Source organism: Cupressus sempervirens, chromosome 1, assembly GCF_028749045.1.
Source record: "Cupressus sempervirens isolate cs-2001-9-10 chromosome 1, ASM2874904v1, whole genome shotgun sequence".
NCBI lineage: Eukaryota > Viridiplantae > Streptophyta > Pinopsida > Cupressales > Cupressaceae > Cupressus > Cupressus sempervirens.
The window spans coordinates 179,813,335-179,840,416 of record NC_143118.1 but is presented as its reverse complement, the minus strand read 5'-3'; the positions used below and the strand labels follow the sequence as shown (position 1 = coordinate 179,840,416).

The following is a 27,082-nucleotide window of genomic DNA, read 5'->3' as shown; positions in this document are numbered from 1 at the left end:
TTAGCCTTTAATCAAAATTAAAGAAGGATTAGAAGATTTTGGAAGAGGTTATTGGTCATAAGGAAATTGGCCAACTTTTGGGAAAAAAATTTTTTTTATATTTATTTTAGGATTTTTGGTCAATTTATTAATTAAATAATTAATAAATAAGGAAATAATGTTTAAATAAGATTTAAACATTTTTGGGAGGGATTCCTTAATTAAATATTTTTAATTAAGATAAAAGGATTTAATGGCATAAAAATTAATTAATTAATTAATTAAATAATTAATTAATTAATAAATGATGATGTCATCGGGAATTTTTCAGAAAATAAAAATACTTTATTTTCTAAAGGATTTTTAGGTGTCTACAGCAACAACTTTGGACATATTTCTATAGATTGTAGATTACAGATAAATCAATTAGGAATAGATATGGAAACAATGTGATAGTGTGTCATATTTGCAACAATTTTGGACATACAACAAGATTTTGTAGGATGAAAATCATGATAATGTCAAACAACATGATTAGTAACATGAGAATGCCAAACTTTAGAAGGAATATGAACAATGTCAGAAGGAATGAGAATAACAATGACACTTAGAAGGAAAATGTGAAAGCACATGTAGAAAACTTCAATGAAACATTTATTAAAGCCAAGAGTCCAAAAAGTTCACAAATTTTGGGTAGAGAAGCAATCAAATGAAACACCTAAAAAACAAGTTAAAGTGAGTGATTGTAGTTGACAAACCCTTATCTATTTGAGCAACCTATTTCATAAAAAATAAAGGAAAATTGACATCATAAAATTAGTTAACCCCTGTGTGATCGAGTTAAGGTTTGCGTAGTTTATATGAGGTATATATGGATGAAAGGAAGCCATATCTAAGTGCAAATAAGATTTAGAGTTCATATGTGAGCATGCAAAGTGAAACAAGTTCATTGGTTAATTGGAACAACTTTTTAAGCTTGTGTACTTGCACATTTATTGAAGAAGTTAATTGGAAGGGATTTAAAGGTTGACATTGGATTTTTGTGTACCATTTTATTGTGCAAGAAGTTAAGGAGCAAAAAGGAGAAAAATTGAGAAAAAATTGAAGTATGTTGAAGCAAAACTGAAAGCAAATTCTGTGAGCCCTAATTCCACAAATTTAAAGGTATTTATCGCTTGCACAGTTGTAATTTAAAGCTTTAATTTGAGAAAATGGAGAATCCCACCGTATGTGATGTAAGTGAAAGACCTAGGTATAAATTCAAGAAGCATCCATACATTCACTTGAAGATGACCCATCAAGAGCATTTTCACAAGTACTTTGTAGGGTTCTACATGTAGAATATATTCATGTGTACATCCACCGCAGGTATGAATCAATTAGAGATAATGACATCTACTAAGACATGAACCTAGTATAAAATAACGACCCATATTTCAAACAAGGGTTTGAGCATTTGGGAGACCTAAATATCACCAAGCACATGTTCTTTTAAAAGTTTGACAAACATGAATGGACAAAGATAATTTTGAGTTGTATTCATGAAGATATGTTATGGGTAGCATACATTCCAATAATGATATGATTCACAAGTTAATTGGATTGTGTAATGAAGGCACTAATCCTATAAATGAAAAGAATGGTTAGTAAGATTATAGGTTACAAGATGAACTATAGTAAAAGAATGAACTATGTACCTATTGGATTTATCCGTGCACCATTTTTGATGACTACAGGGAAGGAAAAGGTCAGCATGTGTGAAATTCTAAGACAAAAATTAGTTTAACATTGTTCAGATCAAGAAGACCAAGAATGCAACATTTAGATTTGAATCCTTATTGACACACCTATTCTTTCAAGTGATAATAAGATTCCCTAGAATGCTTGATTATGAGTGGAATAAAAATAAATGCACAATAGAATTAATCACTCATTACTACAAAACAACCTAAGAAAAAAATTACAGAAGATATCTCTAGGTTGATGAAAAGTTTCCAAGCTAAAATGAAGCAAACATTTAGGATTCCACCAACCATCGTTGAAAAGTATAAGGATGAAATATGCTTCATGGTAGAAACTGATGTGACTTGTATAGAAGTAGTAGAACCTAGAGTTAAGTTTATTTACCCCATGAGATATGAAATGATACAGGAGTTAATAGAAGGATATGCAAAGATAATACTTGAGTCTGAAAAAGGTAAGCAACTTAGCATATGCATTGCATCTATTTGTAGATTAAGTCTTACGTTCAAAGGTGTAACAAAGAAAGACACTTTGCCAAGTAATGCAGCTTTAAGACATTGGTTGACAAATATGTTGTCCTATTTTAATTTTCTTTGTGTTAGTTACAATAAGTAGTACGAAGAAAGCCTTAAGATATGTGTGGTCAATGTTGCACATTTTTTAATGAAAAATGTAGTGTTTCACAAACATCACATGCTTGTGTGGGCAGGTCATTTATCATGCACAAGTATGTATTAATTGACTATTGTATTGTATTTTTCCTAGGGGGTGTTCGACTATGGTTTGGCTGTTGACAAGTGTGCTTGCTTCTGTCATGTATTGCAACTTTTAGAGAGCATAGTGAGTGTCATATTTTCATGTTTCTAGCAATTGTAGATGTTGCATTCATTAAATAGTAGCATCTTGTCTAAAAATAAAGTCTAGTTGGCTATAGTAAGTGGAATTAGATGTTGACATTGGCAACATAAACTTTTTATTTTGGTTATTTGAGTCAGATGTCTCTACCATGCCTAGTTTCCTTGAATTTGGATACAAAGCCTTTGATTATTCAATTGATAGCTACCCTAAATTTTGGTTTTGAGCTATGATATGTGTTTGTCCATTTATGAAGGAATGTCATTAAATATATTCACAGTTGTAGAGCTTTGATTTAGCACTAGTACATGACGTTTTCAAATTATTATAGTATTATTGATCTAACACTCTTCAATTAGGTAAGGTTGAAGACTATCTTTCAGATCTTAGATGGAGTAACTGACAACTAACCTTGTATCAACAACATATGGCAGATGCTCTATTCCCTTGATGTTGGTTGTGATTTGGAGAACATAGATCGCAAAAGAGATAAGAGTTAGATAAAGGTAAGAGCAAAAGCCAAAGATATAATCAATGATAATAAGTGCTTTATGTGATTGACAATATGTCTATACATACTTCCAATTCAAAAGATTACTATGGTTTATGAAGAGTTGTACCCGAGAAAGTAAAGAGTGGTGCAACTGCTTAAAACATCAATTGATTGATTTCGGTGAGCAAAAAATAAAGACAAAATCACATATAATATTATATAATCTCTTGTGATGTCAAAATCTTAAATATGTGGTAATCACATTGTTATAATATTAAAAAAAAATTGTTGTGAATTAGCATAGAGGATTAAAAATTCATGAGGAAAAAAAGTACAAAAAAAAAAGTAGAAGTTTTTATTTGTAAACAAATTGATTCGATTGTATTGTCCCATGCAACTAAGACTATATAAACCTTAATTTTAAATTCTCAAAACACATGCTTGAAAAATATTTTTTACTCTCATTATGGTGTGTCAAACAACAATTAAATGAAGATTTATCTCTGTTTACTTTTTGGAATAAAGTCTTATCTTCTTCTTGATGTCTTTTTTTTTAATAATAATATAAAAAATATAACAAATTATATAATAGAGGTAGTCTTGTTACTTTTTTATTAGATCCATATTTGTATTTATGTTAGTTAATTAAATGCAATATTTTTATTCTTGAATATTAAACATACATAATCTCTATTACTAGATAAGTAAGCCTCCATTTAGAATTAGACTTAATAATTGTAGCTTTTGTTATATGATTAGATTACTATTTTTTTTCTCTATTCACATTCAACTATAAACAATCATTGTTTTATTATTCATATAATTGTACTTGTTGTGATTTTCATCATAGTGTTGAGACATTGTATGGATACATCTTTTTTGTCATGGTTTTTTATAGGTCACGAGTTCTAATATTCTATATTTTGTTGTTGTTGCTGTGGCCTTTTTACTATTATGAGTTTGTCTTTTATCCTCTTGTTGATACTTTTAGTGTATGGTCTTGTTTACTCTAGGTTCTCTGTCATGATTTCAATGCTAGTACAATCATGGTGAAGAGAGTCTCATTGTTAATGTTATCCATTTTTTTCTCGCTTAATCAAGTGGAGTTGGTTAATTTTATAGTTTTAAGTTGTTTACCTAAAATAAAAATGCTATCTCATGTTTTGGCACACCATAATGTCACCTTGTTGGAAGCATACACAAATCACTATTTTCTAGCAGAATGTCTGAAAGAGATGTCATCACATGAAATACCATGATTTCATAATCATACAAAATTGGATTAACATAAAATTATGTGAGTGACTTTTTAATAATCAACTAGTGTTTTCTATATGACCTTTTAAGTCTTGTTCTACTCCTCTATGCCCTATTTACAAACTTTCCAACATACCCCTTTCAATTTATGTGCAAAGAGCTTAATGATTAAAATTTGAAAATAATAAAGTATGTAGTGGTACCCAAAATTCAAATATAGATTTACTGTAGGGCCCATTTTCCATTGCATCAAAAGCCATGATTGTTAGTGAACATGGAACACCACATAATTAACCACCTGTGGGCAGGGGAACGTGTCGCATCACCCAACAATCTCCCCCTCGACGTGCATACCAGGTGCTTATGCGGGTCGAGAAGGCACCGGGGAGATTTGAATCCATGACCAAGCCAAAACCAGGCTCTGATACCAATTGTAGGGCCCATTTGCCGTTGCACCAAAAGCCATGACTGTTAGTGAACATGGAACACCACATAATTAATCACCTGTGGGCAGGGGAGCGCGTCGCATCACCCAACATTTACCATTTGGAAATTGCCATCTAATAACCAATGATCACAAACATATAGCAACCTTAGTTGTTGCATACATTAAGACTCACAAGATGGTATTCTTCATTTGTAACATATACAAAATCCATACCAAAAAATGTCTTGGAATTTGTCAACATAAGACTAATAGAACAAAAAGATGTTTCAATGGAAGGATTTCAATAAGACATCTCAGAGGGAATTTTGTGAAGTAGTTTATGTGCCCTACTCGTGCTTCCACATTTGCATACACAATCAACATATATAATACAACTGACCCCATTGACTGAAGGGCACATAAACATTGGTATTCAAAAATTGGGCAATAAGCGCAACATTGAACAAATGCAAAACAAAACATCTTGTAGAATGTGAATTTTATATTTTTAAAGTATGATTGTATGACCATAACAACAACACATTTGCTTAACAAATAAGAAACATACTTTTGTTACCACTAAGAATCCAGAGACTTCTTTTTAAATGTAATTGTTAAAAAAATTAGACTACAAGTACGCAACAAGCACTATATATCTTAGAGCAGGAGAGGTGACTGGGGTAATGGGAGAGATCATTAAAAATCAAATAGAAAATGCCCTAGACCCTTTAGCCAAAGGATGCATGAGGTAGCGAGCACCTGCCTTGACCCTCCAAATTTTCATTATCTATTGTGAGGTTGGTTGCATTTTTTATTCTCTGCCATTTCTCAAGCTTGTAAATAGGGCATGTAAAATGCATCTATAGTTTACATGCCACAAACCCTAGTGCCAAAATTTTAGAAGTTATTTGCTTCCTTTGTTGCATATAACTAATCTTATAATATTTTTTAAAATTTGGAACTTAGATGCCTAATACACAAGTCTAAGCCTTTTTGTACTGAGAATGACCATTTCAAAAATTTTAAAATCTTTATGCTTTTAAGAACATAGATGATTTTGCAACTTAATAATGAGTTTTCATTCAAATAGTCATAAATTCTCCCCTTGTGCAAGATTACCATAAGAAATTGTCATCCAACCTTCAAAACCCTCTTCTTTGTTTTCTCAAGACTAATAAACTAGCACTTGCACCGTTGATGGTGTAAGGGATTATGTTGATAGTCTTATTTACTTTTGAGTATTTTCTTAAGTATGTTCTTTATGTAATATGTTTGATTTAGTTGTATTATTTTGATTTCTTGTTACACTCAAAATACAAATGCTTTGTTTGAAGAACTATTGGCTATAGGTGGTCCTCCTTTTGTTTGCGTATAATTGTATATGGATTGCTTTTCATTTTTGAGTATCTTTCAAAAGTGAAAGCAAGTTGGATATGGAGACCATCTATTTTTTTTTAACTCTAGATATAGTTGTAAAAATGAGTCCTTATCTTTCAATTCCACTGACTTGTCTTGATTCCATGGTGGTTCATTGTAGTTTTCAAAACGTATAAAAACATACATGGATATGTTTGGTGGTTTGGTACTTGTTTTGTAGACAATATATGTGATTTCACCAATCGCTCCATTGACGAGTCTTGCTTCTATCCAAATGTTTGTTGTAAGCATTACATATCTTTTTAATATACACATCAACTCATTTCCCCTTCCTTATGTTTATCTTACCTTACCCCTCTCTTTACCATTCACCTTTCATTATTTATATTTCATTTTCTCTATTTATCTTTTATCTTCTCTGTGTATCTATCTATAATATACTATTTATCACCTTACATATCTCTATCAAATTATATCTCTTCATCTGCCCACTCTCCTATATCCTCCTCCTATTTCTCTCCCTCTCACTTCCTTCTTGTTTTTCTTTCCCCCCCTCATACATGCACTCTCTCTTACTATTTCTCCCTCCCTCTAATTATCATTTCGTAAATGATTTGGATAACATAGCCTTCTAAAATGCACTCAATATATCATCTTAATACAACTTTCTCTTTCCAAGAGGCCTTATATCTACATGTAGGCTTGTTTTCTTTCTTGCGTAAACATGTAGGCTCAGTGTATTTTGTGTGTCTATAAACTTGGTTTACCAGTTCTTCGTAATCATGAGAAATAACTATAGCAAATATCTTAGTTTTATTCAAAAGACAAGGATCATCTGAGGGAGAATGATATCCTATATTATTGTAAAGGCACACATTTTGCAGATTCCAGGTAGTAACACATATATCAAAAAAAATTCTAGCTACTCCATGCTAAACTTAGGATCCACTCCCCCATAATGAATGCTTAAATACTCTAGAAGACTCTCTAGAAAGTTAATAATCCAATGAGTGACAATGATAATAGTATGATTAATGAAAATGTGTATGTCAGTGAACCTTGGGAACTCTTAGGTAATTCAAACAATAAAATAGTCAAATCTATATATTAGGTGTCCAATATATTTTTTGTATTTGATTTTGTTTGTCTTTTTAATGTTAATGTATAGAGAAAATATCTAAATACATACCAAGAAGAAGTATGCAAAAGATAAGCCTTCAAAAGGTAATATTTAAAAAAAATGTTCTTAACATAATAGATAATTTATAAAAGATATTAAATTTAAAAAAATATAAATCTCAACCAATTAATTTTAACACAAAAATAATAATCACCTAAATTTTAATTATAAATCTTAATATTACAAAAATCAATTTCAATTTTAAAACTTCTAAATATAATAACAAAATATATTTAAATAAAATAATATTAAAATAATTTAATATTAATTCAAATGAAATAATATGAAATAATCTTTAAAATATACTATAGGCAAGAGCCTACAACACAATGGTAAATTGTGAGTCTCTTATCAAAGAGGTCTTGGGTTCAAATCTACTCAAGTGTAAAGAAAAAAACTCACAACTGTCACCTAGAATTTAAATTAACGAATAATTATATATTTAATGTTATAGTCTCAATCCTATTCCTCTATTTCCTGACAACTTGGTAATGGATGACTATTGCTCAATATTTAATGTACATTTAATTATTCCTTCTCTTCATTATAATTATCTATGCCTCAAACTATTATTTCCTATACAAAATGGACACCCTAGATATTTGAAATTAACAATTTAAAATTGTTATCTCATCATTTATATCTTTTTATCTCCATCTTTCACTATATTTATGTATCTCTTTGTTTTTATATCCATATCTCTCTCTAATTTGCACCCTCTCCCTATCTACCTCCATATCCTTTCCTTATATCTTTCTTATACACATACACTTTTTCCTCTACCCCGATCTCTATCTTATCATACCCCTTTCTTTAAGTTTTAACTCTCACTATCTATATTTTATTTTCTCAATTTCTCTTTGATATTCTATATGTAACTATCTATATACTATCTATCACCTCAAATATATTTATTATATCTCTTCATCCCCCTACCCCCCTGCTCTTTCCTCTTCATCTACCTCTCCCTACTCCTTCCTACTTCTCTCTCTACCCCTCTCCCCCCCCCCTCTCTCTCTCCTCTTTATCTACCTCTCCCTACTCCTTCCTACTTCTCTCTCTCTCTCTCTCTCTCTCTCTCTCACACACACACACACACACACACACACACACACACACACACACACATTCATTTTTAATCAGTGCAAAACTTTTCACCTCTCTATCTCTCTTTGTATTATTCATCTTAGTCACTCTCTCTCACCTCTCTCCCCTTATCCTCCCATATATTCATGTCTGCCCAATATATAACACTTCTATAAAATAAAATAAAATAAACACTTACAAATCTATTGTAGTTATCAAATGTATCAATATTTAATTTGTCAAAATATTTCATCTTATTCTCTTAAGATTTCTACATATATTTAATTTTAATATTGATTTCTCTAACCTTAAATTTTAATTCATCCCATTCATAAATATTAAAATATAATATAGTTCTTAATTAGAATTTTTATTTATTTATAAAAGTTAAGATCAAAGTTAAATCTAACATTGTTCTTAATAAATACCTCTAAATTTGAATACTATTGCAGTTTTAATATATTATTTTATATTATAGATATCTTCAATATTTTTACATTCATCTTTATGATGTTGCATATATATATATAAAACTATTGTAATCATTATTGAAATGAACAAAATCGTAAACCCTAATTTCACAACACTAAATAGTCTCACACAACACTTGAAATGGAACAAAAGTATACTTTATATTTGATTGTCTTTAAGTGAAATTGGGAATGTTAAGTAATAGAGACACCTAAATAAATAGATATAATTTTCATCTTTATCAAATTATTTGTATAAGAACTATATAGCTCTAGTTTTTGTTGAGCTAAAAGTAAAATATTACATTTTCACTCTAATGAATACTATGAGATGAAAAACTATTAACTCTAAATATTGGTTTTTAAGAGTCAACACTGTAATTTATTGTGCAAGTTAATATAAAGATAGTTCACAATTTTTATTTTCATACACAAAAAAAAATAGAAAATGTGTAGAATTTTTATATAAATATGGTGGAATTTTAGTATGGTCTTATTTGTTGCTTGTGTCAAATTTGTGCCTTCTAAGCATATATAGCTCATCAAGTAATGCATTACTTAATGGTCCCATCTATGAAGATGGTTCTAATGTATAGGTTTCTATCATGCCATCAATGCCTTTATCATTTTTGTTTTCTTCATTTTCATCTTCCTCCTCAGAGTTGATTTCCTTAATTAACGTACTATACATCATATCTAGTTAGGTACATTAGCTTCCAAATAATGATTGTTTTTCCTTTTGTGAGGCCTATGACTACTTCTAGATTACCCAAATGCTTATATCAACTTTATTTTTATAAAGTTTAGATTTATATTTTAAAATATAAATAATTATTATATTTTTTATTAAAAATAATTAGTAAAAAACTTATATCTCTTAAAAATTATTCCTTGTGAAAGAATAAATAATCAAAACAACATCTTTTAAATTTTTCTAGATACATATTCATATTCTATAATACACACATTACTTAAGTTTAAGTATCTTTTATTTATTTTATTTAATCTTAAATTTTTATTTATTTTTGTTAAGATATACCTATGTTGTACTAGATATTCTATTGAAATAATGAACTTTCATTTCATCTATTTAAAATCTTTTATAAAAAATGATAGATTATCTACATATTTATTGAGCTTATCTAATACATATGTTTTATTGTTTGTTAGTTCTACCTCACTATTCTATTGCAATAGTCAAACTTCATTGAATTTATCCAAAATCTTCTATAAAATGATAAATTGTCTACTCACTTGTTGACCTTATCAATACAACCACCCTTAAGCATCACACACTAAAGAAATAAATAAGCTTGGGAAAAAAAAGTCAACTTTGACTATTTAACACTTTTGGTCTAGGAACTAAGCTTAGTGTGAGATTTTTAAGCCATTCCTATCACTACATGTTCATTTACAAGTGAAGGTGCTAGATATACTTGATTTAATACTTAGCAAAAAACTCATAGTCACATATAGAGAAATTAATACCACACTTGTAGGCCAAGCATAACGTCTGACTGGTATATAGAACACAAGGAACATAAGGGTAAAATCTCAAAGTTATTACAATTTTAGTTTAGCTTTTGTATTTCTCAATGGTTTTAGTGTAACTAATCATCCACAATTGAAGGCTATTAAACAATCATAATAAACAAGCAATCCAATAGTATTTAAAAATATGGTTAGGTTTTACCCAATAAATTTGGCAATGCGTCTTCTTCTCCACTTGTAATTTAACGATATATATTTCCTTCCCTCCTTTCATTGTAGATTAAAATGTACTCACATACCTTTTTTTGACAGTTGCATCCAACAGATGTCATTTCATCAAATTTCTTGGTGTCAAAGCTCCTTCAAGCTCTGGGCACATCAATTCAATATGCTCGGTTATAGAGACAACCTAATCAACCTATAAGCAGCTTGGTGGTGAATTTAGTAGCACAAGCCCACTTCTTGATAATTGTAGGGAACATAATTTTAAGTAGGACTGACTTACACAATGAAATCGAACAATAGGAAAATAGACATTTCACCACAAGAAACATTTAACATAACCAATACAAAATCAAAGAAGTAGAAATATCAACTAAAAATGATTCAAATTTCATTCAATGTTATAGTTCAACTAGTCCTCTAAACACCTACAAGAAAGCCCCAAACTATGATGAAAACCAAAGCTCCCCTCACACATAGTTGATAAAAACCCCAATGTTCCTCCACAAACAAAAAATTCCATGCAAGTGCTTGTTTAGAACCACATGATTCTAGCATGACCTAGATGTTCTCTCTAGACCCTTAGTCTTTCACTTCATCTTTCCAAGAATATATCTTCTTATCAAGATATTCTTTTTTATTCCTTTTTATCTTCTTTTGTAGATTAATTTTTTTTAAAATTTAAAGAGGGGTAACCAGTGAGGCCACAAATGGGGGACCTCATCCCCATTAGATTTGAACTTTGATGGCAAGGACAACAACTCAACAACTTAACCATCACAACATACCAATATTGTAGATTAATTTTCATTAAGTTAACTTTTTTATTTTAATTATCTATGTCTTCTTATGTAATTCTATAGATAAATATCAAGATATTAGAATTAAATTAGTTATATTATTAGTCTTATTGAAAACTTATTTACTATTTGAATTTGAATTGAATTTTATCAAATAAAATAAATTTCAACAAAAAATCTAAAATTCAAAGTCTGGGCAAGAGGGAAGCAAGATAACTATTGATTACCCATTTCATGCCAATAATTGATGGATAGCTTAGGCTTGCCCATCATTTGATTATTATCTCTATCTCTATCTCTACCTCCTAACCCATATATCTCTCTTTCTCTTCCCCTTCCACCCTCCCCACTATATCCACCTCTCTATCTCTTCCTCTTTCCCTATCAATCCCTTTTTTTATATCTCTTTATTTCTCTCTATATTTCTTCTCCTTTCTATCTATTTATATATACCATTCTCCCTCTATATATCTCTCTCCCTCCCTCTGTCTCTCTCTCACGCTCCCTACTTCTCCCTTATCCAATCCCACTCTCCAAGTACATCATTTGCTCTCTCTCTCTCTCTCTCTCTCTCTCTCTCTCTCTCTCTCTCTCTCAAAATAAATTTCAACAAAAAATCTAAAATTTAAAGTTTGAGTAAGAGGGAAACAAGCTAACTATTGATTACCCATTTCATGCCAATAATTGATGGATAGCTGGGGGTTGCCCATCATTTGATTATTATCTCTATCTCTATCTCTACTTGCTAACCCATATATCTCTCTTTCTCTACCCCTTCCACCCTTCCCACTATATATACCTCTCTATCTCTTCCTCTTTCCCTATCAATCCCTTTTTTTATATCTCTTTATTTCTCTCTATGTTTCTTCCCCTTTCTACCTATTTATATATACTATTCTCCCTCTATCTCTCTCCCTCCCTCTCTCTCTCTCATGCTCCCTATTTCTCCCTTATCCAATCCCACTCTCTAAGTACATCATTCTCTCTCTCTCTCTCTCTCTCTCTCTCTCTCTCTCTCTCTCTCCATCTTTTCCTATTTTCAAATCTCTGTACTTTTCTTCCCTCTCTAACTCATATACACACACCCATCCCATATTGCTTATCCCTATCTCTATCTTCCCTTTCTCTAAATATTTCTCTCTGTTACTAGTCTCCAGCACCTTCTTTCTCTCTCAATCTCGAGCCTTCAATTATCATCTCCATATTTCTCTCTCCCCCTCTATCTATTAATCATTATTTCCACCCCTCTCTCTTCCCACCTCCTTTTATCTTTTTATATTTCTATTTATTATAATTCAAATTGCTTAACATAATATCGACATATTTCTCTTTATGATAATTAAAATTACTTTAAAGAATATTGACATTGATGCATTGTGGCCCTTAAGTTATTTTGCTGTTATTCTCCCCATCTAGAAATGAAGTCTCTCATTTATGACATTAGAAATTTATTACTCTAAGAACAAAATATTTACCCTTCCCAGAAAAAACAACAACATTTTCTTATACTTTACCTATTAAAAAAAAATTAAAAAAACTATTTACGTGTCAAGATCCCACAATAAAATGCAAATCAATCACAAATTAAAAAACCTCAGCATTTGAGAAGGGACGTGGTGCTTGGTTTGAGAAAATTAGGAAAATTTGTTGTTCGATAGGCAAATTGCTTATGGCTGCAAAATATTGTTCGATAGATTTATTATGGCCCACATTCAATCTAAAACGTCACAACAATTCATAGGATTTGAAAAAATAAAACCTTTCTGTGATGAAAGGCTATATTAATGAACAAAAGCTAAGGGCATTTCTTGTTGCAAATAAAATTTAAGCCAAATCTGATGAACGCATCCAACATCTTGAATCCCAAAAACAGGGCAATTTCATCTCTTTTGAGGGCAAATGCAGTGATTCAATTCTCACTAATTGAAGCACCAAATCTAATTCTCACGAGAATGAGAATTGCAATTTGCTCCTACTTTATTTTCCTAAATTAGTGATCTTATTCTATATTGCACGCGTCAAAACATGAAACTGAAGAGAAGTAGAAGCGGTTGCCCGACAGAGTGCTCAAATAATTTCCAAAGTTTTGTCCGACAACCATTATGGAGAATTTTTCTTCTAATGTCGTTTCTTTTTATCAATGTCCAAACTATTATTGTTTTTTCTGACACCACTATCATTTTTTATGACAAGGAACACCATTTTCTTTATCGACCCTGTTTTGGCCTTTTCAGGTGTCCGACAATGTCGAAAACCTAGAAAATTTTGACCAAAGTCTCCTAGGGAGAAAGCCTATCGGCTTAATGAGGTCATCTGATCTCTAACATGACTTCTAACAACAATAATATTATAATCACTTCATACTTATTTTCGTGCCTTTCTATTTTCTTCCTATTTTTTGCATTTAAAAAATAAAATAATCTGTATTAGAATTTTGCCCAACTAGTTTAAAAAAAAGAGATTTTTAAAATTCTTAGGATATGACAACCTTTAGAAAATTGAGTGGCTCTACTAAAAATAATTACTTCTTATTTTAGGCTGGGTCCCACGGGTGCCAACTTCCTTAAAAATAGAGCTGCACCTGCTAATATCTTTTAAGAAAATTATAAGGTAAGTGATCCTATGAATTTTGTATTGTGTTTTACTTCAAACTCCTAAGTTTAAGAAAAGTATTTCTGAATTTTATTTTTTCAATTTTTTAAGTTTTAGTAAGAATGAAGTGTATTAGTTTGTTTTTTTTTTGACAAGTTCCACCCTATTTTCACCCCTCAAAATAAAAGGCCCAAAAAATGAGATTCTATTTTGAAGAAAAAGATTTTCATTAGTTCTAAATGAAACCTATCCTTAAAACAGACTTATAGGCCCCCTCATGGACCCCGCCTTACCTGCAGGTACTAATAAAAGGAAAATTGAGGGATAAGTGAAAAGAAACTAGGAGTCGAAGCTGAAATATTTGTGGAGGTGAAGAGAATAATACTCACAACTCATACCTTTCCTTTCAACTTCCATCTGCCCAAAATGTCTCTACTAAATTGCACCTGCATCAAACCGGTCTTCCTTTACCATCAACACGGACAACAAAATTGGCGAAGTTCTATAGTTGGCTGGAAGTCACCTGTAACTGTTACATCTGCACATGTCATAAGATACACAGTCAATTCAAAACGCCTATTTTTGAAGTATTTATGCGACTCACAGTTGCAAAAATCGAAGAAGAAGAAAGCCGGCCCGGATTTGCGTTATTTTGTTTTAAAAGCTCAAGCTCAAGCTCAAGCACAGAAATCAACTCAGCTTTCCTCAGAAATCGAGTAAGTACGAATTGGGCTTTTTCCCTCTCTAATTCTATAAAGAAAAACAAATGTTCTGTCCTTCGCCAGATTTTCCACTATTCATTGATTGAATCCTTGGGTTGTTGTTGCAGAAATTAAACCTTGTGTTTTGGCACTGTTTGTTAGGACTAGGGTTTAGTTGAAAACTCCAAGATTTTGCTTTTTTCGGCTAGTAAGTGGAGGGCATCGGTGTAGTTTCATGTTTCTTATATAGCCGGCAAACATTTATCTCATAATTGGCATAGATTACCAATTTCGCCTTGAATTATTCAGAACGCTTGTACATGTGTTTTGCAAAAGACAGAAATTGCCTTCAATATGGTAAACAGTAGGCGTGCCGATATAGAGAAGCCAGATGATAATAATATTGTATTTTTGTTTGATCGGTTATAATTTTTGTTTTCATTATTTCAGAAAATATATATCCCCAGTTTTTATCATCCATCCAGTAAATCCATCAGCTATCTACAATCTATCTGTCCAAAATAAACTGACTAGTATTTAAAAATCTACTGCAACTGTCTATTTGGCATGTTCAATAAACTGAAAACTAACATCCTATCTACCCTAACTGTCCACCAAACAAGTTCAGAGAGTATAGAAACATATACATGCGATCCCTCTTCCTCGGAAGCAGTGAGCCAAAACAATGCCGTTGACGGCAAGATATATGCAGAAATTTCTAAACCTAAACAACAATAAACAAAAATCCATGGAAGAAAATAGCATCAGCAACAGACACAAACACTGGTCCTCATATGGATACCGTCACCCACACTTTACAACAGGTCTCCCACCTTCCTGCCACAACCCTTTGTTTCTTCGATTTCCTAATCTCCTTTTCCAGAGACAAGACCCCAGGGACCACGATGCATCCTGCCTTACCTGATGCCGGCTTTCTTTTCCGCAATACCCCACTGCCTTCCGAGCTGTCCTTTTCCCCATTGCTCTATCTTGGGCCCTCTGAATCTCCTCATTTTCCTTTCTCTGTACATAATCCTTCAACAAAGGCCAAATCCTCTCCACTCTTGAGATTTTCTGCACCTTGTGTGTGGTCATGTTCCATATAATGAAAGGTTTAAAGTCATTAGTCACACTGTCCACCAAGCACCAGAAAACCCCTCGTAGGCACCGCATAGGCAATAATGTGCACCATACCACCCATCTCCTCAGGCTTCACCAGCACTCTTATGATTCTCATCGTCTCCTCCCTAAATTCCAGCACCATTGACCATGCCATAAGCATTGAGGTAATTGTGATATTGCTATCAGGATTTAACTGTGTGATTTTTGAGTCAAACTCATTGACCCATGTTTTATGAGTAGTGATTCAATATGAATCCATCTCTCATGAGAATAAATGGAACACTTAGCACTCATTGGATCTAGGTGATGCTCACAGGGGTGAAGCACTAGGACTTCCCGGGAGGTCACCCATCCCTTTACTACTCCAGCCTGAGTGCGCTTAACTACGAAGGTTCCTCCATGGTTAAACCCAAAGGTTGCAACCCCATTTGCAAAACCTTTACCAAGTGTTGTGCCTTATGAACCCTTCATTAGAAAGCCCCTTAAACTCATCAATTGATAAGTAGGAGATAATTTCCATAGCAAGTCAAATTGTGATATTGCTATCAGGATTTAATTGTGTGATTTTTGAGTGAAAGTCATTAACCTATGTTTCATGAGTAGTGATTCAACATGAATCCATGTCTCATGAGAATAAATGGAACACTTAGCACTCATTGGATCTAGGTGATGCTCACAGGGGTGAAGCACTAGGACTTCCTAGCAAGTCACCCATTCCAGTACCTACTCCAGCTTGAGCACGCTTCACTATGAAGTTTCCTCCATGGTTAAACCCAAAGCTTGCAACCCCATTTGCAAAACCTTCACCAAGTGTTGTGCCTTATGAACCATTCATTAGAAAGCCCCTTAAGCTCATCAATTGATAAGTAGGAGATAATTTCCACAACAAGTCAAATTGTGATATTGCTATTAGGATTTGACTGTGTGATTTTTGAGTCAAAGTCATTGACCCATGTTTCATGAGTAGTGATTCAACATGAATCCATCTCTCATGAGAATAAATGGAACACTTAGCACTCATTGGATCTAGGTGATGCTCATAGGGGTGAAGCATTGGGACTTCCTGAGAGGTCATCCATCCTAGTACTACTCCAGCCTGAGTGCGCTTTACTATGAAGTTTCCTCCATGGTTAAACCCAAAGCTTGCAACCTCATTTGCAAAACCTTCACCAAGTTGTGCCTTATGAACCATTCATTAGAAACCCCCTTAAGCTCATCAATTGATAAGTAGGAGAAAATTTCCACAGCAAGTCAAATTGCAATTGCTATCAGGATTTAACTGTGTGATTTTTGAGTCAAACTCATTGACCCATGTTTCATGAGTAGTGATTCAACATGAATCCATCTCTCATGAGAATAAATGGAACACTTAGCACTCATTGGATCTAGGTGATACTCACAGAGGTGAAGCACCGAGACTTCTCGGGAGGTCACCCACCCCAGTATTACTCTAGCCTAAGTGCACTTAACTACGAAGTTTCCTCCATGGTTAAACCCAAAGCTTGCAACCCCATTTGCAAAACCTTCACCAAGTGTTGTGCCTTATGAACCATTCATTAGAAAGTCCCTTAAGCTCATCAATTGATAAGTAGGAGATAATGTCCACAACAAGTCAAATTGTGATATTGCTATTAGGATTTAACTGTGAGATTTTTGAGTCAAAGTCATTGACCCATGTTTCATGAGTAGTGATTCAACATGAATCCATCTCTCATGATAATAAATGGAACATTTAGCAAAATGTTAAATGTTCCATTTATTCTCATGAGAGATGGATTCATTGAGTGCTAAATGTTCCATATATTCTCATGAGAGATGGATTCATGTTGAATCACTAGTCATGAAACATGGGTCAATGAGTTTTACTCAAAAATCACACAGTTAAATTCTGATATGGAGCTCCAATGAGTGCTAAATGTTCCATTCATTCTCATGAGAGATGGATTTATGTTGAATCACTACTCATGAAACATGGGTCGATGAGTTTGACTCAAAAACCTCATAGTTAAATCCTGATATGGAGCTCCAATGAGTGCTAAATGTTCCATTTATTCTCATGACAGATGGATTTATGTTGAATCACTACTCATGAAACATGGGTCAATGAGTTTGATTCAAAAATCACACAGTTAAATCCTGATAGCAATATCACAATTTGACTTGCTGGGGAAATTATCTCCTACTTATCCATTGAGGTAATATCAACATTCACCTTGTACCGAGGGTTGGACTCCATAAATTCTTTTCTGAACAGCTCCTCCAAAATTTCCATCATTTTTTGTCCTTAAAGTGTGGCAGACCCTTTAATCTCTGCCTGGAAATCTCACCACAGAAAGGTCTCTGCCAATGCAGTCTTCAATGAAAAGTTTGTCTCCAGTAAAACCCACCTACACTGCTGAGAGAAATTGCCAAAAAACTACCCCAAAATAAATATGGTGAAGTATTTGAGAATCCTGCGGTAGGTGCTAGATCTGTCTCTTCTCAACACCTCCAGTCATTAATACTTCGGTACTCCCACACACACCAACAGTCAGCCACCTCATCATTTTTCCAACTCCCTTGATTAAACATCATATCAGCCCATACATATAAATGGCAATAATATACACATCCCAACCCACCGACAATGCCACCACTCGAATACGACCAATTCAATTACCAACTTTAAACAGACTAAATTCAAATTCATATCTCCCAATCTGAAAGTGTTCCTTCTTATTCTCTGTAGTCTTCCATAAATTCCTCTTTCCCAAACTCTGCCAAATTGAATGTCGTATTTGATAACATATCTGATTCCCTATTCATATTTTTGCTAACATGACTAATTCTGTATTCTTCAAATCCTTCTAACAGTTTTATTATAACCTTAACATGCCTATTCAAATACCATACCCGTGACACCCTACTAGTAATAGAAATCACCATTGTCAGCGAGTCTCCCTCCAAATGGAGCCTTCTAATATTTAACTCTTTTGCTCACTGAATTGCCAAAGGGCAGCCTGCATTTGTGCCCCTATTGCCAAGGTATTCCCACCAAGTCTCTGACTATGAAACCAGCACCAATTCTGCTGGGGTTTTCTTTTGAAGCTCTGTCAAAATTAACTTTAATCCATTCCCACTCCGGGGGATTCCATTTCAAATTAATCTTCACCAAGGAAGGATCATCCCTCCCCTGAATGGGCCAATAATGTTGTATTTTATTAATTATTGAAATAGGTACTACATAGTTATATCGAATTATGTGAGACAAATCCCACACACCAGACATTAATGAACCCCAAAAACCTTGCAAAAAACAGGCTGGACTTCCCAAAAACCAAAAAGCCCGCCAATCCACATCCACTATTAATCAATACCATCCCCACCTGTATTTTTATATCAGAATTACAAAAGATTATGCTGCAAGGACATTAAAATTATCATAATTTGTCCACATAAACGGATATGCACAGTTGTGGACAAAACCATACCAACATGAAGAGTTTCATTTCCCAAAATTTCTACTGGGTTAAGAGCCATGGAGGAAACAAAACCAGATTCTACCCAAAAGCACCCAGTCTTCCTGACAGTGAAAAGAGCCCAGCACACACACATTGGGGCCAAAGGTACTTTCCAAAAGAAACAAAACTTAATGGAAACAATACAGAGTCTTAATCAAAACAAGATACAGACCCAGAACCTATTCTCCTCTTTGCTTATATTTGGACGAAGCCATCCCCCTCCTTCCACTTGAGCACTTCTTTGGAACATGGTGAGCTTGCCCTGCTGGAATCACAACCATTTTTGCCTCAGCTTCCTTCATTACGAGAAATTTTTTCAGGCCATCCCAGCCCGAGTGTGTGTCGTTCCTTCTTTGTTCAGTGTCAACATGAACTGGCCACTGTAAGAAAGGAATTGGCTCCTTCAAATCCTCCAGTCATTTGAGAACCAAGTCCAACTCATATAGCTTTTCCTTGTCAACCGCGGCCTCCATAACATTTCTGACAGTACCCACATCCTCTACGAATTTTAATCCCTAAGCTAACACCAAAGAGATCATGTCCATGTCTGTAGTGATGCTTCACACCTTTGAGAACCTCACTCAGAATTTCCTGAATGTGTTGGATGAAATTCATGTCTTGGAAAGCAAAAAGTGTTAGAGTAATAAAGTATTTTCTTATTAATTAAATCAGATTGATTTAATTATTAGGTCACTTATTATCTCTAGTTTACTTAAGCTAAACTATAGGCATATAATAATTAATTCTTTTATTAATTATTATCTTGCAACCTAGGTTTTACTTTGTTAGGGTTTTGATCTCCTTTTATAAGGATTGATCTCTTTGTAATTTATTAATTCACTTTTGATAATAGCAATCTCTCTTTTTGCTCATCAAGAATGTCTCATCTATAGATTTGATAATTCCAGCCTCCATAGCTTTTGCTTCTATATTTCTGTGATAGGTGTTTGCATGTAGGTGATTTTTGCGAGCTGTGGGGTTGATCTTTCATCAACTTCAACATGGTATTAGAGCTCCAAATCTTTATGCCCCTATTTTGTTTAGGAGAAGTTTGGCTTGACTTTCAAATTTGTGCCTTTTTTTCAAAGAGTTTTATTTTTAGAGGATTTTTATATTGAATCTGGGGGTCACTGATTATCGGGTCACTTTGAGCCCAAACAGACATCACCGTTGAACTCAGAGCACCCAAAAACCCCTATTTTCATATAGAATTTGGCCTTCTTGGACATAGTTGGAATTTGAGGCAAAATAATATTGCTTCTAGATTGGGCACATTTTCTGAGGTGACAGTTTTTGATTTTTGGCACATAAATTGAGATTTTCTTGTTCAAAAATCGAGATTGTTCTGGCATGTTTCTCGAGGCAGCGATTTTCTAAATTTTGATGTGTAAATCAAGATTTTTCATTTAAGATTTTTGGCTCAAAAATGAAGATTTTCAGCATAGAACTTGAAATTTTCTACATGAAAATCGAGATAGTTTTGATACAAAATTGGCACACTTCCTGAGGTAATTTCTAGTGTTGGTTGGCACACTTCCTGAGGTATTTTGGCATGGATCCCGAGATAGTTATTTTTTTGCCCTTCTAGTGCTTTTTTTGACCTACCTGTGGTTCTTTAGTCGTAACTTGATCATTCAAACTTCGTTTTTGCAAACGAGATATTGTCCGAAAGCTGGTTCCGAGCCCATTCTAGTGGTGGAGGTTATTTTCAGTTTTGGTGCTCTTTTGATGGCTATTTTTCTTGTCAAAGTCAAGAGTTCTATTTTGCACTCCGAGAGACATATCTTGAGATATTCTATTTTCCAGATTCTACTCGAGGCACTTCCTATTCAGTTTTTTGCTTTTTTGCATTCTGGTGGATATCTTGGTTGTTTCAAGTCCAGGTATCAATTATATTTCTTCAGATGATTTTTCATGGGTTGTATTGTCTCTTGTATTAGTGTTATGTCTCTTTTGATCTTTGTTGACATCCTGGTGTAGTATTTTTGCAAACGCACTGAGATAAAGTGCTACTCTATTGCATTTTAGGATCTTGCACATCTTTGTGTTTTGTCGTACTCGCACTACATTATAAAGTGCCTTGCGGGGTTTCATGTTGGCCATATTCGCCATCTTCTTTTGTCAAGTGAGTGTTCCTTCCACGACATTAGCCTCATGATGTTTGGATGATCCGTACCATTATAGGTGTTTGTGCTTCTTTTGCACTCTCGATATTGCTGGTTCTTCTTTCTGTAGGAGATATTGCATTCAGTTTCAATGTTCATGCCTTACCTCTCAGCATTAGAGGGGTGTTATGTTGGTTCTATTACTTTCTTGGTTCGATGGAGTGAGCTATGTATTCAGTATTTGATCCAATGTACTAGGCGATTGCAATAGTTGGATGCTTATGCATTTTGGTGAGATGGATCATTTACCATATAGACATTCTTTCATTCCTGTTTTGGGAGGCAATGAAGATACCTTCCCTCTTCGATTGATTAGCTCTTCAAACTTAGTTTTCTCTACTTGGTCATGTTCGATATAGTGGAGGTTCTTTATAACAATAGTTTGGCAGTGTTTGCAGCTTCATGCTTCAATTGTGTTCGTCATGATAATTTTTAGTTCCTATCTTTTGGGACATTCCTTAGTTTGGAGGCTTTTTCAATCCTTCACTAGTTCTTTTCAGCATTATTTCCATCTCTTTTTAGAGTAGGGTTTTTCCCATGTGGTTTTCTCTATTTCTTGTTTTTTCAAAGATTTGGTTGTGCTTGGGTACTTCATTAGGCCTTGTTTCTAGGACCCAAATTTCCTTTCAACAGTAGTTTCTAGGTTCTTAGCTATTACTTTCTTGGTTCGATGGATTGAGTTATGTATTCAGTATTTGATCCTGTTTTGGGAGGCAATGAAGATACCTTCCATCTTTGATTGATTAGCTCTTCCAACTTAGTCTTCTCTACTTGGTCATGTTCTATATAGTGGAGGTTCTTTATAACAATAGTTTGGCAGTGTTTGCAGCTTCATGCTTCAATTGTGTTCGTCATGATCATTTTTAGTTCCTATCTTTTGGGACATTCCTTAGTTTGGAGGCTTTTTCAATCCTTCACTAGTTCTTTTTAGCATTATTTCCATCTCTTTTTAGAATAGGGTTTTTCCCATGTGGTTTTCTCTATTTCTTCTTTTTTCAAAGATTTGGTTGTGCTTGGGTACCTCATTAGGCCTTGTTGCTAGGACCCAAATTTCCTTTCAACAGTAGTTTCTAGGTTCTTAGCTATTCTTTAAGTTTATCTTAGGGGGGGTGTTAGAGTAATAAAGTATTTTTTTATTAATTAAATCAAATTGAATTGATTATTAAGTCACTTATTATCTCTAGTTTACTTAAGCTAAACTTTAGGCATATAATAATTAATTCTTTTATTAATTATCATCTTGCAACTTAGGTTTTACTCTGTTAGGGTTTTGATCTTCTTTTATAAGGATTGATCTCATTGTAATTTATAAATTCACTTTTGATAATAGCAATCTCTCTTTTTGCTCATCAAGAATGTCTCATCTATGGATCTGACAATTCCAACCTCTAGCTTTTGCTTCTCTATTTTTGTGATAGGTGTTTTCATGCAGTTTTTTGGGAGTTGTGGGATTGATCTTTCATCAACTTCAACAAAAAGATGCTTTAATCTCTTCACTGAAACTGGTTTGAACAATGTCACCAGCTGCTTAGTTGACAGTTGCATTAAAGTGGCCTCCATTATCAGCAAACTAGTCTTACACCTAGACAGAGTTGAGACCAGAAAAGCCCTGCAGCTCTTTTGCAATCCACTCTAAAACACTACGCAACATCATGATTTTCATCAAGAATGCCACATTTAATCTCTTTAAAGACTCTGTACCATTTTGTGAATTCCTTTAGTAGAAGTATTTACGAGTCTTGCTTGACATGTTGTTACAAATGCCGTCCTTCAAAGGGAGGTTGTTAAAATCATCTGTCCAGAATAAATCACACTCTTGAAACGTTAGAGATCATTTTGAAAGGCTGCGTGCTTCCCTATTACCTTCCTTTCTAACATGAGTAATTTTAAATTCTTCAAAGGTGGCCAACTCATTTATTATGGCTGTAATAAATTTTTGCAAATACCATGCTTCAGCTTTGCCATCGATTATTGCCTGTATAATTACCAAAGAGTCTCCCTCCAAGTGTATTTTGGATCGTTGCAAGGATCTTCCAAATTTAACCGCTAACAAGGCTGCTCTTGCTTCTGCCACAATATTTGTCCCCTCATCTAATATCTTTGCTCCCAATGTCAATATATTACCTTTCCAATTGCGAGCTATGAATCCTACTCCCGAAGGCCCAAGATTCTGTTTAAACGCCCCATCAAAATTGATCTTACACCATCCCTCACTCAGATGCTTGATTCACCCAGCAAAGCCCCTTAACAAGCTTGATAGTTAAAAATTATTATACAAATAAAAAACCCCTATTTAGGCGCAGCCAAGAGAGGGAGGCCAAAGAAGAGCATAAATGTGTAATGACCCCAACAGGTTATAACTTCTTCAAACACCTAATTTTGACAATATTCAGTGCATATATTATGATCTAAGCATGAGAAAAGAACACCTACAACCAACTGGCATTTTTGCAAACAGTTGGTATGCAAACTATCTAGCTGATAAATAATGAGATTGAATTGCTTAAATGACACCAGCAACTATTATCTTTTTGATTGCAATCAAATTTCTAATACAATGCTCATGAAATATGGCCAAGACTTTGGCATTTACATGGATTACCAAAATGACAATGCTGGTATAATGCACACGTACAGCTGAAACTTATAATACCCTAAAAAAAACAATACTAACAAGGGAACCTGGTTGTAGATGGCTGTAATAATTTTCCTTCAATGCTGCCCCTTCTGCTTTACTTTTTTCGAACTGCTTTTTCGGCCTGCTTTTTCGATTCCGCTTTTTCCGCTTGCTTTTTCGATTCCGTTTTTTCCGCCTGCTTTTTCAGTTCCGCTTTTTCCGCTTGCTTTTTCGATTCCGCTTTTCCCGCCTGCTTTTTCGGTTCCGCTTTTTCGTTCTGCTTTTTCGTTTCTGCTTTTTCGGATTGCTACCCTGTTGAATCTCAAGACCATATCTTTCAATGGCATCAACATTTTCAGCTTGAAAGAATTTCGTCCTTCAAACTATTGAGACATAACCTCCAGAAAATTCTCCAATTTCTTTGATATTTCCAACCATGCTTAAAAGAAGCTCTTCCATTTCTTTTATAGTGTTCTCACAAGAGCTGCATCCTTCGTTTTCTCAATGTGGGATAAAACATAACTCCCTTTATGTAACTTATGTCTCCAATGTGTTATAAAATAAAGGGGACTCTTTTAATTTAAATATTTCCCACAAACTATAGTCTATGCATTAATAAAGTTAAATATTTAAATTTAACTTTATAAAATAGCTTTATCAATGTAAAACAAATCTTATCAATGATAAACAAGTCTTCTTGCCGATTTTAAACAATTACCATCGACATACCGTTGCCACTGGATGTCCACCCATGTCCAAGATGACTTACTATAAATAGTAAGTATGCCCAAAGTTGCCTCAAAACCCCTCAGAAAGACCTGCAACTGAAACTATCTAGGCCAAATGGCCTCTTAGCCCCTTTAATGTCCTGGTTAGCCTACGGGACCGTGGGGAAATAGGCTAACGACAACATCATGCTATGAATGCTAAAAAGGGGACATTACAGTCCGCCCTTCCCAAAATTGCTTGTCCCCAAGCAATGGCCGAACAACAACCCAATCAATCCACCTAGATCCCAAATGTAGTCATGAACTATATTGCTGTCAGTCAACATAGCCTCCTGCAACAACATGTGAAAATTAACCAAGAGGAATCCATAAATGAATCGTGAATCACGGTGCAACTGAACTCCAAATCCACTACTGCCACAGTCAGGAACCCACGAGGCACAAACTCTCAAAATATTAGACCCCAAGTAGAGTAGATCACCCAAACTGTCAACATAATAAACACCATCCACACAACCCACCGTGTTATGTGGAATGCACACTCCAACTCTGCTACAATAGTGACCACTCCCACATGAAACTGCACCAAATACAGAGAATCCACACACTGTACATCTGCTGCAGTTAACACAACTCTGCAGATTATCGACCACTGTCTCATAACCATAACACCCATGCACTGCTGATGGTGAATAGTCATTACACGGTAGATAGCAAAAATGAGAGCCCAGTCCAAACCTGTCTGCCATCAACTCCTCAACACATGGATCAAAAGCAAACCGATGAACATATCCTTTAGTATAATGCTGGTAAAAAGAACCAATCTCAGTCAAAGACTCATCCTGTAGATGTGATATGACCAACTGTGATTGATCATCAGCTAAGTCAGAGGATGATATAGCCAAGAGTGCAGAATCAACAACAACATCACTAGTCTTTGTGCCCTCCAAGTCAAACATATCACAATGCTCAGTTGTAGCGCCCAACTCAGTTGAACCTGCCTCCAGTGGAAATGGACCAAATATACCAATAGTAGTGTCGTGGACAGATATATCCTCATCTCCACTACCTCTATCAACCTCGACCATGGACATCCGCGGATCACCAGACACCACAGTCTGTGATTGTACAGAATCTGGTAAAGACTGAAGTCGCTCTAACTCCATGGTCACCTTAGCCAAATGAAACTGTGACTCCTCGAAAGCCAACTGTGTACTCTCAAGAATCTCAGAAGTCACCTCGAGCTGCTGAGTAAGCTCACTCACCTCATCTTCCTTGGCCAATAATGCACCGTATGCTATACTCCCCCACTCCATAAGATAATCTCTGTCAGCTACCAACTGCATATAATTTTGTCTCAGAATCCGGATAGCCTCCCATAAAGAGTGGATATCTGTCAAGGAAAGATAATTGCCTCCCTGCTCATCACTAGTAGGAGAACCCCATCCATAAACTACTAACAACTGACGAGCAGCATCGAAATGCTCGCAAGCGATAGAAATGTCTCGCTTGCCAACTCTCAGCTGACTAGACACATGATTGTGTCGACTAGTCGAACTCCTATACTCTATCCCTGGTACACTGTCCAAAGGAGTAACCTCGGAATAGCTATCATCTGTAATACTCGGAGCCTGGGACTCTTTTGTAAACTCTGTCATATCTGAGAGATCATCAACCCATTCCAACAAGAATGGTCGACTGGATATATGAACAATGCCCAACACAGGTGTGTAAAAACTAATTCCAGCATCAAACAAGTTGCTGGCATGGATGAGAAATACACCTGGCAAACTACTAATCAAGTCCATGATGGTGCAATAGATACTACTACCAAGGAATGATAGATATCTCTGGTCAAAACGATCCCAAGTACTAAGATAAGGATCCCAACATCTAATCCATGAACGGAAACCAGCTGGCAATTCAAGTAAACTTCTCACCTGAGTAATGTGAACAATACCGACTTCACGCACCTATCTACAATCTTTGAATCCGGAGTGTGAATGCTAGACATACTCATATCATCATCATGTGACCCGATTGTAAAAGAAAACTGAGTCCCTGCTATACGCGCTAACTTTCGAACTGAACTCACCTCAAGACAAAGCTGGTCCACGTGTCTCTCAGAATCCTGGAGAGCCAACTGAGTACACACCAAGGAATTTCGAGTATCCTCTAGCGCATGAAAAAGCCGGTCAACCTCCTTCTCCTCCTTCTTCACTGCATCTTCCTTGATCTGTTGTAAGTCGTCACAAGAAGAAACTGTTGTGACTCCTT

At 34.5% G+C, this 27,082-nt stretch overlaps 1 protein-coding gene across 3 annotated transcripts in view; it reads left to right on the top strand.

Moving 5' to 3' along the window:
* The first annotated feature begins 14,297 nt into the window (after positions 1-14,297).
* The window catches only part of LOC149576729 (Methylthiotransferase), a 55,566-nt gene continuing 42,781 nt past the window's right edge, over positions 14,298-27,082 (top strand). The window contains exon 1 of one of the 3 annotated variants that reach the window (XM_089819359.1): positions 14,298-14,688. In XM_089819359.1, coding sequence (XP_089675485.1) covers positions 14,399-14,688 — 290 coding nt within the window. In that variant the 5' untranslated portion in view covers positions 14,298-14,398. The remainder of the gene's footprint in view (positions 14,689-27,082) is intronic. The other 2 variants (XM_089819375.1, XM_089819367.1) reach the window with 2 other exon arrangements.